The sequence below is a fragment of the Bombus pascuorum genome, chromosome 3, assembly GCF_905332965.1.
Source record: "Bombus pascuorum chromosome 3, iyBomPasc1.1, whole genome shotgun sequence".
NCBI classification, from domain to species: Eukaryota; Metazoa; Arthropoda; class Insecta; order Hymenoptera; family Apidae; genus Bombus; species Bombus pascuorum.
Genome location: NC_083490.1, coordinates 3,685,949 through 3,704,221, shown reverse-complemented (window position 1 = coordinate 3,704,221; position 18,273 = coordinate 3,685,949). Strand labels below are relative to the sequence as shown.

At 38.0% G+C, this 18,273-nt stretch overlaps 1 protein-coding gene across 10 annotated transcripts in view; it reads left to right on the top strand.

The window, feature by feature from the left end:
- The window catches only part of LOC132905554 (uncharacterized), a 356,111-nt gene that overhangs the window by 262,453 nt on the left and 75,385 nt on the right, over positions 1 to 18,273 (top strand). For 6 of the 10 annotated variants that reach the window (XM_060956958.1, XM_060956955.1, XM_060956954.1 and 3 more), the window contains exon 18: positions 10,503 to 10,595. The exons of 2 other annotated variants lie outside the window; for them this stretch is intronic. In XM_060956958.1, coding sequence (XP_060812941.1) covers positions 10,503 to 10,595 — 93 coding nt within the window. Of the gene's footprint in view, positions 1 to 10,502; positions 10,596 to 13,365; positions 13,455 to 18,273 lie in introns of those variants that run through there. 2 more of the 10 variants (XM_060956962.1, XM_060956964.1) reach the window with 2 other exon arrangements.

Here is an 18,273-nt window from a genome sequence, read left to right as displayed (position 1 = left end):
TCTTTTTTAAGTTGTTACAATTGTACAAAATTGTTCGGAATTTTATAAATAAAATGTTATTAGTATCGCTAGTTAGATTTAGAAAAGTTCGTTTAACAGAAACCTACGAATTAATTGTTTGCCAATGATCGAAAAATGTTTCTAAGCTTCTTCCACTTGTCAATGCCCGAACGATCGAAAGAATATCTCATGCAGAAAAATCGTATTCTAACATTTAGAAGCAGACATTTTGCATGTCACAATCCAACGCAAACAGCATGATACCGTACATATCTATATTACCATTGCATCTTCCGAAGTTTCTTAAGTATCTCTCTCTCTCTCTCTCTCTCTATTATATAATGAATATTATATACGTATATGTATATTAACACACGAGCACAGAACATATAGAAGACACACACACATACATACATACAAATACACACTCTGTTCACATATTTATACATAACACCTGTACATGTACGTACGTACCTCTATCTGATTGTTATATCATTATTATATATGTAAATAGTAGTCGCACGCTTTTGTCTAGGCGAAGTCGAAGGTATTAATGAAACGGCCCATGCTTCTACCTCTTTTATTACTCACGTATGTGTCTTAGGATAGAGAAATGCTGCTTTCGATCTCACCAACCGTTTTGTTCGGTGTTCCAGTCTCACGTGTCGTTTGGCTCTTCTCGTTGCAATTTTATTCTCTGCCTTTTTCACTCTCTTTTTTACTCTCTCCGCCTTCGACGACCTATTTCCATTCACTTTCCAGAGATTCTCCTTTCCCTTTCGTACGTGCGAGTTTGAATGCGAGATCTGATCGTGCAAAAATAATTATTTAAAGACTTAAGTATTTGGTGATTTCCTAGTATATGGTTTTATTAATTTTAAAAGCAGGAAGTAGTGGAACGATTGAGAAGACTTATATTCAAAATAATTTACATTGTTTCCACCATAGTTGGAACATACACGTTCTTATCAAATTTCTTTAGTTCGTCGATTGTCATTTGTGGGAAATTGGAATATGCAGAAACGTACGGAATATATTACGCAGAATATGATAAGATCTAATGGATACAGGAAAAAGCAAATTTTCATGTAGATTCCATTTCTCTAGTTACGTTCGTAAAAATTCGCAGTTGCCTTGAAAATCGTAAATCGATGTTTCTCAATGTAGAAAACCGTGACATTTACTCTTCATAACGTATTACGTGTATATAATGAAAACTATCAATTATTAAATAGCACAGTTTTTATTTGATGGTAATATCTAGTTAACTATGTCGTTACTTTTTTTGTATTTATTTTACTTAGTAACGTCATGACAGTGAAAGTGTAAGGAGACTTCCGTTTCAGAAAGCCATCTCCGCTAACCAATTGAAAATAACCGAGCCTTGGAATTCCTCGAACCTCTTCTGTAAATCAACAATCCCAATTATTTTCCTTCGATAAAACAAAAGAGACAGAAAAAGCGAGTAAGTGAGTGAGAAAATTTAAACGAGGGGGAGAAACGTAGGGTGCAAACTACCGAACGCGTAGACAGACGAAGAAAAAGATCTCTCGTGCCACTTTCATCGCACAAACACACACAAAACTCATATACACCATACTAGAAAGAAAAGTCACAAACCTACGAACATACTCCTTGTCTCTTAAAACTCACCTTCTCTCTCTCTCTCTCTCTCTCTATTTCTATCTTTACTTATATGTATATACATATAATATACATATATATAATCTTGAATCTCGTATTGTTTTGTGCGCTTTTATATCGCTGTTTGCCAGCTTCGGTTCAACTTCAAGTATTCTTCGAGTTTCCTCTATCTTCGTTCTCCTCCATTTCTCGTCATCCCCCGACCCCATTCGACCCTCCGACGACCACTCTAATTACAATCCTTTAACACTTTCTACACGCACGTTTAGCCACACCAACACATCGTCGCCGTGCACACACCGATTATCTGCTTAATTATCATGTTTATCGGTTCACGTGACTCGTACACAGACGAATTGCACATTTTGCCATTTCTTTCTTGTTACGCGATGCTAGGGCTCACTGGTAATCACCTGTTCCTGTTCTTCGAATTATATTTTGTAATTTTTAAATAGATATTAATGCTACGATGACTAGTGATACGACCCTAATCCGTGGGCGTTAACTACGTACATTGCATACGATATATATCACTTGTCAAAAGATTTGCTATTTCATTTGCCAGTCATTTGCTATTTCGTTATTAATTCGGTACTGATGCCACAGATATCAATAATCGACTTATGTCGATAAATTTCTACGTATAGAGACTTTTAAGATAACAGAATTTTAAATTCATCTCTCTCTCTTTCTCTCTTAAGTTGTGGCATTCGATGGAACACGTAGTGATTGTAAACTCTTGGTTCGTACGCATCTATTTATCTATTTAGACTTTATATTGTGTTTTTCAAATGTTCAAAATTATTGAATTTTTCCAGAAATATAACAAAAACGATATTTTATTAATTTTCTGGAATAAAAGTAAGGTTAACTGGTTGTCATAGCGTTAAGGGAAATATTACGAAAAATATTCGGTCTTTTTATCGTTGATAGAAATTTAAGAAATTCGTGGAACTTTCGGAGCAGCAATCTGTGCGCTATAAAAAGTTGGGTTGCTGCAAAAACTTCGTTAGATATACACGTGGATACATTAAAAACTTCGCCAGATTATCGTTCATTGAGAAGATCATCATCATCGTTACAAAGTTTCTTGGAAATTAATCAAACTGGTCTACTTTCGTTTTTCTATGTAAGACGCTGCTCAACCGCGTGTTTTACTCGTCGCATGATTAATATTCTTATCTTGGTAGTCTTCGTATCGCTCATAGCACACGCTCACACTTGGAAATTAACGTTAATTACTCCGTGCCTCGCACACGACTGTTAACTAATCGTTTCAAGATCACCGATCGTCATAGATCGTTTTACAAACGTTCAATTGGAGTTTGAATGTGATTCACGATGTTTGATGGCCGAAGGAATCGCAGGATTAGCGATCGGAACTCTCGATAGTTACTTCGCGCGACAGGTACAGCAATTAATCACGCTCTAGGCCAATTAGTCATCTCAAGATCGCATCTATTACCGGCTACGTCTTATTTACGCGCACTGAATCGATTCTAGTCGATCCTAGACTATAGTTCTGTTTTAAATTATCGAATAAGTATAGCTGTCTCTTTTACCTTCGAATATTATCAATAGGAGAATATGATCTGAGTTTGAGTTTCGTCTTGATTTACAAGTATAATCTCTGAAAATTCAGAATTAGGAAATTCTATTGTTAGAAATCATATATACTTCGTTTCAAATAGTAAATATTCTGAAGGATTTCTTCAATTTGAGAAATCTTGATGTAGGTCAAAATAGATCTATAAAATCTCAGAGGTGTCAGAATGAAAAAATCTTATTATATTCTTATTATATATATTATATTATAATCTTATAATATTCGTTAGAAAATACAGGACATAACTCATGTATATTTCCTTTCAAATAGTGAATATTCTAGAGGTCTATTCTATTATGAGAAATCTCGATGCAGGTCAGAGTAGATCCATAAAATCTCAGAGGTGTCAGAATGGAAAAATCTTTTTATAATATTCGTTAGAGAATACAGGGCATAGCTCATATATATTTCCTTTCAAGTAGTGAATATTCTAAAGGATTTCTTCAATTTGAGAAATCTCGATGTAGGTCAGAATAGATCTATAAAATCTCAGAGGTGTCAGAATGAAAAAATCTTATTATAATATTCGTTAGAAAATACAGGACATAACTCATATATATTTCCTTTCAAGTAGTGAATATTCTAAAGGATTTCTTCAATTTGAGAAATCTCGATTCAGGTTAGAGTAGATCCATGTAATCTGTGAGATGTTGGAATTAGAAAATCCTGTTATAATATTCGTTAGAGAAAATAGGACACAGCTCGTGTATATTTCCTTTCGGTTAACGAATATTCTAGAGGATTTATTCAATTTGAGAAACCTCGAAATTAGACAATTTTGAGACCAGTTAGAGGAATAGCACGTTCGTCTATATTTCCCTTCGCTTGATTAATATCCTAGAAAGTTTATTCCGTTTCAGAGATCTGGAAATTTTAGAAATCTAATATTGATTACAGAGAGTAATTAGTTCATTTATTCGAACAGTATTCTGGCAGATTTATTAAATTCCAGGAACTTTGGGTTACCGATCGAGAGGAACAGAACGTAACGGTTAAAAAAATACTCCAAATTACTTCGAAAGGCGCTATTCTCTACTCGAATTATCTTAAACTCGATTTCAGCTCAACAACATCGCGCGCTCTCATAATTTTCACAAAACGTTTCGCGAGCGTTAATTGGCTTCCAACGATCCAAGGCGCGAGAATATCATAATTCTCGCATCAACAGCCCTGTTAAGAGTCTCGAACACCGAGATCTCTTCATTCGTTTAAGAATCGTGATAACGCGGTCCTTGCGAAAATACTTGTCTGACTCCTCTCGAACAAACTCGACGTTTCCTTCGGTATCGTTCTCCATCGTGTTCTCGTTTCGTCTCGAGAATTTTGACGCATAGTATTTACGCGGACGTAAGCTGGAAACAATTCCGGTTCGTGTCAGAAGGAAGCTCGATATTCAATTGCTGGCGAGAAGATAAATCGCTCGATAAGGTGGCACGATTTCGTTCGTGACAGAGCTCAGCCAACCGCTTATCGAGCTCTGGCTGCTTGTTTTTCTAATACTCGTTTCCTGTCGCGAGATCCGTTCAACGTCGGAAGATCCACGGAGAAATGGCGGACGCGAAACGTTTGCAGCGATCGCGATAAATTAATGGAGGTAATTATATTTTTTCAACGGGTGTAGGACTAATCTAGAGGACTGATAAATTGCTCCGGAGATTAAACAAATGATTTCTGGCCTTGCTTTTAAGCCGCTGCGCCATCAACTTCCCAGTTTTTCGACGCTTATTCGAGACTTTTATAAACTTCGTAGTAATTCTCTACGTTGCTCGTAATTTTCCGGATAAACCCTGTGAAATAAAGTTGAGAAAGAAGTCGTGCTGATTTATCGAGTTTGTTAAATTGGTGACTTTGCGCTGTTGAAAATTTCTCGAGTTTTTAAAACTTTAAAAACAAGAAATTAATATAAAACACGTCAGCTAATTTCGAGAGAACTGTAATTATGATAATAAAACTATAACATATTTTTTTTTATTATGGTATGTAATGATAGTTTGATGCATACAAGATATTCATTTTTCGAAGTTTGAATTTATCGATTGTGATTATCAGCCACGTTAAAGCAAAAGAAGTTCCTTTAGGAATAAATATTAAGAAAGTTTATAGTAAGAATGACGATGAATGATTTTCGTTATTAACTTATTTACTAGTTTATAAATAACATTTTACGTGCACTAACGCAATAATAATACAGGATGCTTGAGAAATCTTATATCCGATCAATCTCCAACTTCATTCTTCTTCGAGATCCTCAAAGGTAGATTAAACGAAAATAAGAAAATTTAGAATGCAGAACATTTCATGCTATTTGAACTGAATTTAAACTTACTTAATTCCTCGAAATATCGTTAGAGATATGTCACAGGGGTTAGAACGAAGGTTAAAAATCGCGCGATCGCGAGTCCGTTTTAACAGGATGGACGCGAGCATTATTCCGCAGCAGGCGTTCGAAAAATTGGTAAGAGTCCGGTGTGGATTAATTTCTTGAGAGAGGAGGAGTTAGGCGCGATGGCTGGTCGTGTATTGCACGCTAACCTTAATTTCCCGAAAGTCGATAAGGCTTTAAAGGAGGCTTTCGCCAAGATCGTGATCTCACCGTCACGAGAACCGTGCCTCGCCTTGAGAAGGAACGCCTCCTTTTTCATTATCCTCCTAGAAAATCGGCAAGCGAAAAATGCTTGAAATTACTCTTTACCTCTCTTAATCTTTTTTCTTCTTTTTTCCTTTTCCAGCGATTTTGAAAATAATTTTGAGAATAACATATAATTTTTGCAAGATCGTAATATACACGGAACGCTGAAGAATTGGAAAGGATCGAAGTTTTCATTCTTCTGGAATTTTTTTCGAAGGAATTTTCGAAGTAATTGCGAAAATAGTAGATGACGTTTGTGAGATCGTAATATAGCGCAGGTTGACGACGAATGGAAGAAATCGACACGATTTGGAATTTTTCATTATCGGTGGAAGATATTTGCAAACGTTTGAACGATTCTTTACGACTCGAATTTCTATGACAAAAAAGTATTGAAAATAACTTTACGAGTAGTAAATGGAACTCGTAAGGTTGTAACGTAGGAAAGGTTGAAGAATTGGATAGAGTCGACGATATTGTAAAAACGAAAGAAGAAAACCATAGTCGGGCCACGAAAAAGCAGCGATCGTTCGATCGTGAAAGATTTCAGCTAGCTGGAAAAGCGTCGTTTGTCGCGCGATTTTCAACGGGTTTCTTGCGACAAACCGCTCGCGCGACGCGATTCACTTGGGAAATCAGCATAATGTCGATAAGCCGGCGGCGCAGTGTCAGTGCTACAGCTCGAAAATGTAAAGGGAATCGAATAATCGCCGAATCGATTTGCATCGCGACCACGGTACTGCTCGGGATATTTCGCGTAGGAATTCTAACGTTATTGTTTGCTGAGAAAATTTATTCTTCAGAAGTGTATCCGAGTAAAGGTACTCGCATTCGGATGTACCTTTAGAACGCACCGCTGCATATGTGTACGCGGTTTATAAAGAATTCACGTACTTTAATGAATTTCTGGATCGAAACCAATTTTGCTAATTTCGTGTTTGACGTACTTTCTCTTTCTCTGAATAATTTAAAGCGATGAATTAATTCCCATTCGATTACGGTGTAATAAATTAAAAGAACTTGAAATAGTAATTTGTGGCGGACGAACAATGGCCGTCTGATTAATTATTCTCGTCGAAACACCATTTAATATTAATATTCGTATTAACTAGTACGATATATTATTTATTGCAAACGTTTATATATTCGATTTTACATTTCATCGATTGTTTCTCGCTCTTGTCGAATATCCTTCGAACGTTGTCCGATATTACAACAAAGAATAGACAATGTTGTTAAGTGAAAAATAGCTTTTGCGTCACTGTAGAGAAAAGTTACTTCAGGTTTTAATAAAAATATCGATCAGGAAGTTCGATTTAGAGAGGTTGAAAGATAAAAAATTCAGCGGCGCGAAAGGCAAGCTCGAAAGCAGATTAAAATATTCAGAAGTTCAAAATGGAAGTCAAGAAGTTCAGTGAGCAACGGCGAAGTTCCGAAAGCTTAAGACGTAAATCTTGCAGTCGAGTGGGCTTCGTCGTGAGAATTTGCAACGGTAACAAATTTTTCCTATGCAGATGGTCGATAATCTTCTCTTCGCTGCGATATAGAAGTTTCATGGAAATTTTTCACCTAAATTTACCATTAACGATTTCCAACGTAAAAACTGTAGAAATTCTAACATTGAATTATAGCAGCTGCGGATTATTATGCAAATCAACGTCTCTGTGAATGTAATTATAAAGATGGAACCTAGATAGAACACGTTGCTTTTACCTATTAATATAAAGACTACCTATATATTCCGGATATTAGATACATTTTTCTAAATTACTCACATCCTTCGGATTGTTACGCTTTCGAAATTCTCATAAATGTATAAAGGTCCGCGATCTACTCACCATCGTGCCAGGCTATTCCACAGTAACTAAAATAGTGGCTGCGCATGAAAAATCAGAAATTCGAAATTTCCCTTGAAATTAACTCCTACCTCCTCGTCCTCGATTAACCAAGCGCAGCAACCGCTCCCTCGCCTCCGATTAATTAACGAAACGCAGAGAAATCGTGGCTCTCGATTATTCCAGGGGAATCCTCTACGGGGCAATTCAATTTCCTACCATCGATTCGATTATAGTCCTCCGGCGAAACGAGTTACGATGTTCCTTGAGAGAAGAGGGGCTAGAGGAGAGGGAAACAGCGGTTCCTTGGCCGCGTATTACGTCAGGAACACGATAACTTTGCACTCTCCTTTTTCGTTCTTCGAGAGTAAGAGGCCGTATTTGATTTGGCTTTAATGCGATTTCTTAGCGACGGCTATAGTCTGGATATACGTAGCCGCTCCTGGCAGTAACAGGGGGAGCCAGATGAGAGCAAGTTGATTATTCGTCCGACCCTCTTCGTCTTTTCCCATTTCTGATTACGCGAAATTAGTTTCTTTGGCAGAGAAAGACGTTTTTCTTCTTCTTCTCTTCTTTTTTTTTTTTTCTTTTTGCTTTGAAATCGAAGCTGTTTGATTTTATTGCGTAAGAACCTTTAGAACCGAGTTGTTTCGATTTTTTCAAACGAATTTGTACTCTTTAGAATAGGTTTGTTTCATTTTTGCGATGATAACGTGGGTCTGTACCTTTTAGATTATATTTGCTTCATTTTTGGCATAACGATGTGAGCTCTGTTTTTTTTTTTAGAAAATATCGTTTAGAAAATCGTTCTTCCGAAGACGGAGTTCTTTTCGTCGATGTTGTTTAGGTAAACGAAAGTCACGTTCAGAACGAAAGAATTTAGGTGCTTAGGATTGACTTGCTTTTAATAGGCTCTGGAAGTCGTATTTATGGTATGGAAGGCATTTGCGTAATCCTCTTGAGATTTATGACGATTGTAAGGTAATATATTCACGAAATATATTTCCTTGATAGTCGTTGGAAGGGAAAGGAATATGTGCAACATATGTTAAAATTTATGGCGATTCTTTCGAGATAAATTTTCGAATTATACTTGTCTAATAACCTGTCGAAGTTATATTTGTAATAAGAAAATTTATGACGATTCCATTAAGGTATTTCCTTAAATTACGTTTCTTTCGAAATCTGAGAAAAGGTGTGAGCGTATTTGCGTCGAACATTATCCAAAATATCCCAATTCACGGCACTAAAAGCTTCGATTTTACAACTTCTTCAATCACTATCGTATTCGAAGCGATCGCACAGACGAATGGCACCACACACGAGCACACACAGCACAGAAACACACCTAATTAAAGTCCTAAGATCCTATTTCCCTTCCAATTGTTCCTCGTGTTCTAACCTCCTTCTCATATTTTTTAATTTTTTTTTTTTTCTTTTTTCTCGTACACGCACCTCTCGGTACAAGCAAGAGTCTTTAATGATATGACGATGACCATGATGACATGACACGATATGATATGATATGATATGATAATGAGATGATTAATGTGACCATGACCATGATTTCTTACCATGATTTTATATTTACTTATTTGTTGCACGTTGTTTGGTGCGTCTCCGTAAGCAGTATGACGCGCTCGCAGACTCTCTGGCAAACCGACATTTCGGCTGAAATATCGTGCTTCTTTATCCATCCTTTTCACGCGGTTTAGTTAGTCTATTATATTAAACACGAGTGCTCTTGATCCTTTCGCGCCCCCACTTACATATTTTCCCTTGGGATGTTCTACTTGAATATATACATATCGAGCTGAGAATATCTTATCAATTCCATATTATACAAAATATCGCGTCGCGATCGCTTTTCAACTTGAAACTGTCGGATCTTCAATTTAAATGTAAAAAGTTTCATTCGCTGGAAAGTGTATGATCTTTCTGATCGATCGAAGTGAAGTCGTCGAGCGAAGTAACTTCGATAAAATAATTCCAGGTAAAATAATAAAAAAATGTCTGCCCGTAATATTCGATGAATTTCATCAAGTTTATTGTTTCCTCGAGATTATACGGTCGGAATAAATGTTCTAGCGCCGAAAGAAATTCCGCGAAAGTTTCGAGCCTCTGGGCCGCGTCTCGAGAGACCATCTCGAGAATTAATTAGCGGCAGACGGCCATTGTGCATCCGAGAAATAAACGGAAGAATAGGTTTGAGAGTAAAAGGACGGTGCAGAGTGAGGGCGAGTGAGAAAGCGTGAGATGGGGTGCGCGAGGGACGAAAAAGAGCAAAGAAACGCGAGCATCTGCTCAAGAACGTTGAACCGAGCGTCGTATAGTAGCGTTCGCTTTTCATTCTGCAATTCTTGAATGAAAAGTTAATCGAATCGATAGAAATTCGTTCGAGACACGCGTGGAAAGGTTTCCCGCGTAAATTGCACACGGAGCACCCCCACAAAGAACTCGCACTCGTTAGCTTCCAGGTCGCTTGAAAAGGCGGCGTCGCGCGTCGCCCTTTTCTCTCACCTTTTTCTTTCAATCTTTTTACGCTCGTTTTCTATTTTTTCTTTTTTTTTTTTTTTTTTTTGTTTTGTTTTAATTCATCCCTTCATTTTTCTCGTTCTTTTCTTCACCAATATTTTTCTCTTAATTACCTGTTTATCAAACGACACAGATTGAATATTTTGTACAAAACAAGCACGAAATGTCGGGCCTGCCAGTCGGCCGTTTGCCGAGCGCTGGCAGTCTGTAAGTTGAGTTTAATGCATGTTGTTTTGTCTGTCCTTGCATGCAGGGATTCGGTTTTGTAACATTCGCAAATAGTGCTGACGCGGACCGGGCACGTGAGAGGCTACACGGCACCGTGGTTGAGGGCAGAAAGATTGAGGTGTGCATGAACATTCTTATACTTATATATATATATACATACATATATATATGTATACATTCGCCATTAATTCATTTATATTACACGTGTTGTTATAATTCTTTTCTTGCAGGTGTACGCGGGCAGCGCGATCGAGCGGAAGTTCGATCGCGCTTCTCGCTCGATTAATCAACAGGCGACCAGCGATCGCTTCTGTCGATCTCTTTATTTTATTCTTTCTCTATTTCTTTTTTTTTTTTTTTTTTTTTTACACTCTATCTCGTAGCTAACAATACTACAACGTGGAACGCTGCTTCTAATTGAATTTCTAAAAACGTTGGTCGCCTAATTGAGACTGATCCTTAGATTTTAAGAAACGCGCGGAGTTTTCGTGCTCGTAAACGTTTGACATTTAAATCTAAACGATGCGTTTTTCACGTTTTCTGCCAAAAATTGCTAAACGAATAGTACAGACTTTCTATACTACAATTTACCAGCATGAAATCTACGCACCTAATTTTAAGCGTGAAACTGTTCCAAACGCTTGCGCCTTTGAAAACAATGTGTTTCGAGTACGATTCGAGACAGAATTATCAGGTGGATTAAATTCGAAGATCGAATTTGTCGAATTTTCACGGAGCCACGGTCATTTTCTTTGTTCAAAGCGGATATTTTAGTATAGTTAATTGAGAGATAATTGCGTGATCGGGACAACAGCGAATCAGGAAGAGCGTCCAGGGTCAATCCGGATCAACCACTCGACACCTCGAGTACCATCGATCGATTGGTACTCGGTGATCGTTCGAGAGCATCGAGAGATTCGTGATCCTGACTCCTGGAGTGACCTGGACACTCCATTTTCCGAACCAGACTAAATATACACTGTCTCACGAAAGTATTTGAATATTTAAAGACATTTTTTAACACGTATATGTTCTATACGAAACATTGGAAAATTTTAGTAGCGTTATAATAACGTATAACTATGGTGTTTATGTTGGTAAAGTTTAAAATAAACATAATCAAAGATGTGCATAAAAGCTAAGGTAGAACCTATATTATTTATAACAGCAATTTACACACCACGTTCCTTTGTTGAATATTTATAAAATATTACAATATCAACGAAAGCTCAACGAGTTTCGCATAATACGCTCGATACGTTCATAAAAGTTCTTTGTAAAATGTGATCAAATACTTTCGTAGGTCACTGTGTGTCATTAAAAATTTACGGTATGTTTCATTGGCTCTGTCCATTAAAAATATTCTTCTTATTTCAAATAATACACGTTTCAAACGACGATATCGAATAAATTTATCGTTAAAAATAACGAGAATATCGTAGATGAAAAAAAGTGTTGATTTGTTTATCTATAAATTATCTTTCTTTTAAAGCTCTTTATCTCTATCGAAGCGAATCGAACAATATGTAGATATTTACGTTCGACAGACCAATGGCTCCGTTAGAATCGATCGCGAGGTAGCAAATTGTGGCAATGGCGTTTCCAAGAATCCGCGTAGTAATTCGTTAAAGGGAAGATCAAGTTAAATATCTGGTTATCGACCCGATGGTCCCTAGTTAATCGTTCTTGCGAACGTGACGTCTGGCACAGTGTCGATACTCAGCAATAGCAACTTAATCTGATTGGATAACGCGATTAATCGAGCAGCTGCGATGTTGCTCCGATACTTCGAACACGTTGGCACAGTAACGTGGCCAGAATCGTTGCGTCACTCTGTTTCTTCGCTTTATGAGCCAACTTATTTATAGATAAATTAACTTCTACAAATTGATTAGAAAAATTCAGCTGCTAACAAATATTCCGAAGAATCCGATTCTGTGCTAAATTTCAATCGAATATAATTGAGAAATTAGCGAGATTCTTGCAAAGATTCGTTGCCAATTTTATTGCTTTTATTAACAAGAAATTCGAAAGAGTTCCTGATGAATTTTTCTTAACTCACGGTTAAAGTTGCCAATTTCGATGGTTCGATTAACGTTAAATTTGCCAGCGAATTAAACCGATCCAATTTTCGTTGCACATGTTGCTGACCACGGAACGATCATCTCCGTGACAAATCTTTCGCATCAATCGTCGCGTCAGACTCACGTGTGCCCTTGCGCGACCATCTCATTCGTCTCTAGAGATCTCGATGTTCGTCCAATCGCCATTGCCAGGCTGCGTCGCGACGCCTCTCAAAGGCGCAAGCAGAGACAACCGAGGCGTGGACCGTGCCACGAACGCGGACGCAGTCGATTAATCTCGTCGAAATTTCTCGAAAAACTCATTCGTGTCCATCCAACTCCGAATCGCGCACGCGTCCGCGTGGTTGGCGCGAGTCACGCACACGCGACGATGTTGAAGGGGTGGACGCGCTCCGGACAATTCCGTAATACAAATATTTCCACTAAGAAAGTCGTCGAAAAGAACAAAAACTATGAATGCTAAACAGAAGAACGAAAAACGAGTGAACCGATATTTAAGAAAAGATATAATATATATGGGAATATTATAAAGTAACATTATAGAATAATATAAAAGGTACAGATGAGGCGAGGAATAAAATACCTGCTTGAACGTGTACATGAACGCACGTGTATAATAATAAATATGAACGCACGTAACTGTGTACTCGTATATGATATGAAAAGTTAAAGAAAGGGTCAAAGGTAGCCAGCGAAGGATATATACCGTGGAGGATACACGTATATCTTGGCTGGTGGCATCGAAATAACGCAAAGAAACGAGAGAAACAAGTATCTGATGTCTCTTTGTTCTCTCCAATATAGAGTCGTGACACAGAGGGGCAGACTTGTCGAGGCGCGCGCGGCAAACGAATAGTAGAGATCGGATAGGACTGTAAAATGAAAAAGAAAAAGAGAGAATCTGATGGCTAGTGACGAGAGACGGAGAATTTTGAGAGAGCGAGCAAAGAGAATACGTATTAAAGTGAGAAAGAAAACGAGAAATAATGAGAAAAGGCAAATAGAAATACAGAGATAAATATATTTTGAGAGATTGATGGGCAATAATCGCCGAACGACAGGGACACTGAGGAGGCCAGTCGATATACGATCCCCGAAGTGTCCAGAAAGGTAAGGAAACCAGATGAAACGAATATATAAGTTGAACGATAAAATGTAACAAGTCTGAAGAGCGACGAAAGATATCGCCTCGCACTGCCCGCTCTCTCACCCCCCTCGAAACACACGAATCGGAAATCGCACGAATTTTTTTCAAACAATGCGGCAAGATCGCGTCGATTCCGTGGTACAACTCGTTCTCTTCGTTTACTCGGTTGCACGTGAAATTATCGTTCACGCGAACGTCACCGCTGAAGAGTCGTGCTTGAACTTATCGTTATTTTTGCGAACGATCCTGACGAAACGTTAGAACTGCAAGTGTTGGAATTTTATCGTCGAATTTTTATTCTCCGATTTAATCTAATAATGATTTATTGTTTCAAACTGGAAGACTACGGTTTTATATTTTTGTTGATTTTAACGAGCAAGTACGACGATTACTCGTATAATTCTACTGAAAGAATTTATAAATCGATATCGAGTCAGGATATGCAAAAATAGACCGGGTTCTGCTCGACAAAGGCTATTATGCACTTAGCGGCACGCAGGAATAGATTTATTCAACAAACCATGTATTAATGTTGTTTTTTCTTATATCGATACGGTATTAGCACTGCATCTGCTATAAATGATAAAATATTTGTTGCAGTTATTCGTGTGCCTTATTGTTAATTAGGTGTGTAACAGCCTTAATTCAAGGGAAAAATGAAAAGAGAGCGTTGATAATCCCGAATTAAAAAACATCACTTTTGCATAATAGCTTGTTAACTGATAATATCACCGAATTGATAAACGGCAAATTATAAATTGCAGACTTTGGTTGCACAACGCGTGAACAATTTTTCCAATTTTACGTTCGATTGGATAATCACTGTAGTTTCTAAAATTCATTCGTAGAATTGCTTCTTTCGTTACCAATATTACAGATTAACGTAACAGATTTTGCTTTACGTGTTATACAAAAAAGTTCAACTTGCGGCTTATAAAATTTCGTTAATAACATTACTCGAGCCGCGCGAAAGAAGTAAATTTTCAGAAGCTTCTTTTTGTTCCGACGATTCGATCAAATATCAGATCGTTACGAACATCTGGTTGGCTGTCATCTCGTTTTTTAACCGCGGCTCAGCAAATCTCCATGGAAAATAGATTTCCGTGAATAAAGGGGATTACGTTCGAACTGAGAAATTCGTCGTTAAATTTATCTACCTGTCAGAAAGCAAGCTGAAATCCTAGCGTAACGAAAAACTTCCAACGACTATTTAATCACCATTTTCTCTCCCCCTTCTCTGTTCGACTTTGCTCTTTTTCTATCGCGAAAAAAGAAAGGAAGAGAAACGAACTTTCCCAACGAGCCCGTTCGAACGTCGTCTGATAAATCGTCGTAGAAAATGGAAAATAAAAAAGAAAAATTAACAACGTTCGCAAAATTCACGAAGTTCCAAGCACGATAAACATTTGCCCGAATTCTTTTTACCGAATATTCGCGTAACCGCCTCCATGCGCTACACGTGCTCGTACGATCAATTTGCCGCGATTCGTTTCGCGTTTTCGAGAGAGGAAACAAAAAATAATATCCTTTTTGGCAATTTACAAATTCCGATCAAACGTTTCGCGACTGTGTTCCACGCAACAAAACTGTTAATTTCTAAGATAGTTGAATAAGTATGCAACGAACGTTCGCACAAGTACTTTCGCAGCTGGTGAATTTCGAAACGAATTATTCGTACAAGAAATGTAAGATTTATGATTTTGGATGTGTTGTTTGGCAGGTAGGCAGTATCGAAATGAAATATTCGTTTCGTGTAAAAGAAGATACAAAATTTATGATCTTTAATACACGAAGATGACAGAAGAGAGACACGTTAAACGCGTGTTGAAATTTCTACGATTTAAATGATATTTAAAGGATATTTTCTTTTCGTGATAAATTTACGATTTTGTGACTTTTTAATGGCAAGGAATCGAAAGAACGCGCGAGATTTAACGCGTTAACGAAAGGAACGACGAAATCGCGGGTGAAAATGAAAATGTCGGAGGTGGATAGTTAGCGCCAAATTAAACTTAACAAGTTTTAATGTTCAATTATGGCGTTACACCTGCCCGGGCTGGCTCTTATTTCTGTTGGCGTAATAAGCCACGGTAATTGAAATTTACGAGCGTGTTTTACGCGGGCCGGTTCGTAAACAGGGAAAAAGCGCTGACCATCCGCGTTTGAACCTTGTTAATTCGACAAAGCAAGGTGAATAAACTTGAAATTCTTGATAACGCGCCCATGTTCTGCCACCTATGCACTTAACTCGAATAATTTCTCGATTACGTGAATTGTTTGTAGAAAGAGGAAGCCGAAATTACGAAAGAAAATGTTACTTCTTTCAGGAATTGATAGTAGAATTATACATAGATAAGGTTTTTTTTAAATACTTTCTATATTTCTATATACAGATATTTTTATTAAGAAAGATAAGAGACAAATATTTGCAGCTGTTAAATAATCCGACTGTATTTTTACTTATCGAATAATTCACTTACGAAAGGGTTGAGAAACGATTAAGAAAAACCGACATTGCGTAAACCACCCTTGCACGCAGATACAACTTCGTTAAAAAATCTGGCTGTGCTCTCTTCGATTAAATCCACCGAGCTCAGTAATTTCAAGCTTCCCATCAAATTAAAAACCTCCATTAACGAAATCACGAATGTCCGCCGTGGAACGAGGGTCAAATTCCAACGCAGCAGCAGCAGCCGCATTACATTCGCTCGGAGGATTCTCGCAAAGCTTCGACGCGGAGCCTAACGAGAAGTTAAAGACCGAAACGGCGAAGGGGTTGAAGGGGTAGCGAGCTCAACGTCGCATTGAAAAAGCGAGAGTCCGGCGATGATTCGCCTTTTTCGCCAGTCTAGCTTTTTAATTACCGGAAGGATTAAAGGAGATCTCAAATTAGAACTGGGCGTATTTTTCCACCCACGCCTTCGAAAAAAGAAAAAAGGGAGGAAAGGAGAGACAGAGGAGAATGTTAACGCAGAGGCTGGCGTGGACGCGTGTCACTTGAGAATCGCACGAGCCGCAGGATTCCTCGAAAGTTTATCGTCCAGCTAAAACAGCGATACGGTTGCTCTTCAAAAGCACACACGTTCTCGTGGAACTGGCTCGTAATTACGTCGCGAAAACGCGAGCTGGGAAAACAGCAGATATCATTTGAGGGTAGTTGGAGCTTTCTGTCAGACGACGAATAGCTTCGCGAATATCCTCGTTTTATTGCTTGCATGTTTGCTAACCGGAGATTCTATCGGTTTCTCGGATTATTTCCGTTTTAAACACAAGTTGAGAACTCCACTAATATTAGGAGACAAAATTTAATCACCGATAATTAAATTAAAGTTATGAAATTACGTCGAATTTCTCAACCCAAAATAATATTCTTAATGAATTAAACGATCCTCTTCATTGAAAATTTATTACATCATAATGGTTATACAAAGAAGGCAATTGTCGAATTTCCATCGTTTTGAAATAACGAAGATTAAATTGAGAAATTTTGACTGACTCGTTCTAATCTCGCAGCTCGTGGCAACTCGATCCAGATCATCGAATTACTCTGACATCGAAACCAGCCCCTGCAGCTACGCTCACATATTTTATCCTTCAACAACAATGTTTCCCAGTAGAAACATTTTCCGTCAAATATTTTGCCGGCTGCTCAAACATTATCTTCTCGTGTTTACTCAGCGCTGCCGCAGCTTTTCTCGCTTCACAAGAATCAACCAACGTTACCCGTAATAACGTCGCTTTAATTACTCTCGAATTTAACCCCGAACGAGGCCACGCTAAGGATCCACAGAATTTCCTCAGAGCAACTGTACTCCATGTTAAATCGGATCTCTCGATCTTAATCAGAGGAATTACTCGTTATATCCATTTGTAAATGAAGAGAATGCAAGGGTTGCAGCATTCGAAACGATCGTCTGATTTTATTTTGACTAAACGTTAGAAATATTCAACAACAGGGATCTGATTCTTGTCCAGCCACGCTAGAACGTTCCACAGTCGTTTTACGACTGCGATACAAAGAATCGGTATTTCTTCATAGAATCTCTGAATATTTTATTCGATATCCGCAGAGTACTTTATTTAATATTTTACGCACGGTCGATGCTGAAATCTTTAACTTTGTCACCTGGTTCTTTCATTCGACGGAATCTGTACAAACACGGAGGATGAGTTTTCCGTGCAGAGATCTCCAATAAAAATTAAATTTTTCCATATTTTGAGAAACCGCAACGCTAAATTTGATTATAACCTGTTACATACACAAGTATCAGTAAAACTTCAATGAAACAAGTATCATCGAAACTTTTTTTTATCCGCCGCTCTATCGGAACTGCTCGGTTATCGGATAAACGAGGTTCTACTTTACCCGAAAAAGGATATCTCCTTAAACGATATTTTCGCTGGAAAGATAGAACGAGGTTCGAGCTTTCTTCTGCTTGGTAACGAGTGAACACAATGCTCGTGGACTACACAAAGGGCGTTCGTTAAGATAATAGGCCGGCGAATAGGGTAGCTGGCGATGTCGCGAAACTGTGCTCGCGATTCAAACCTTCTGAACCTCCTCC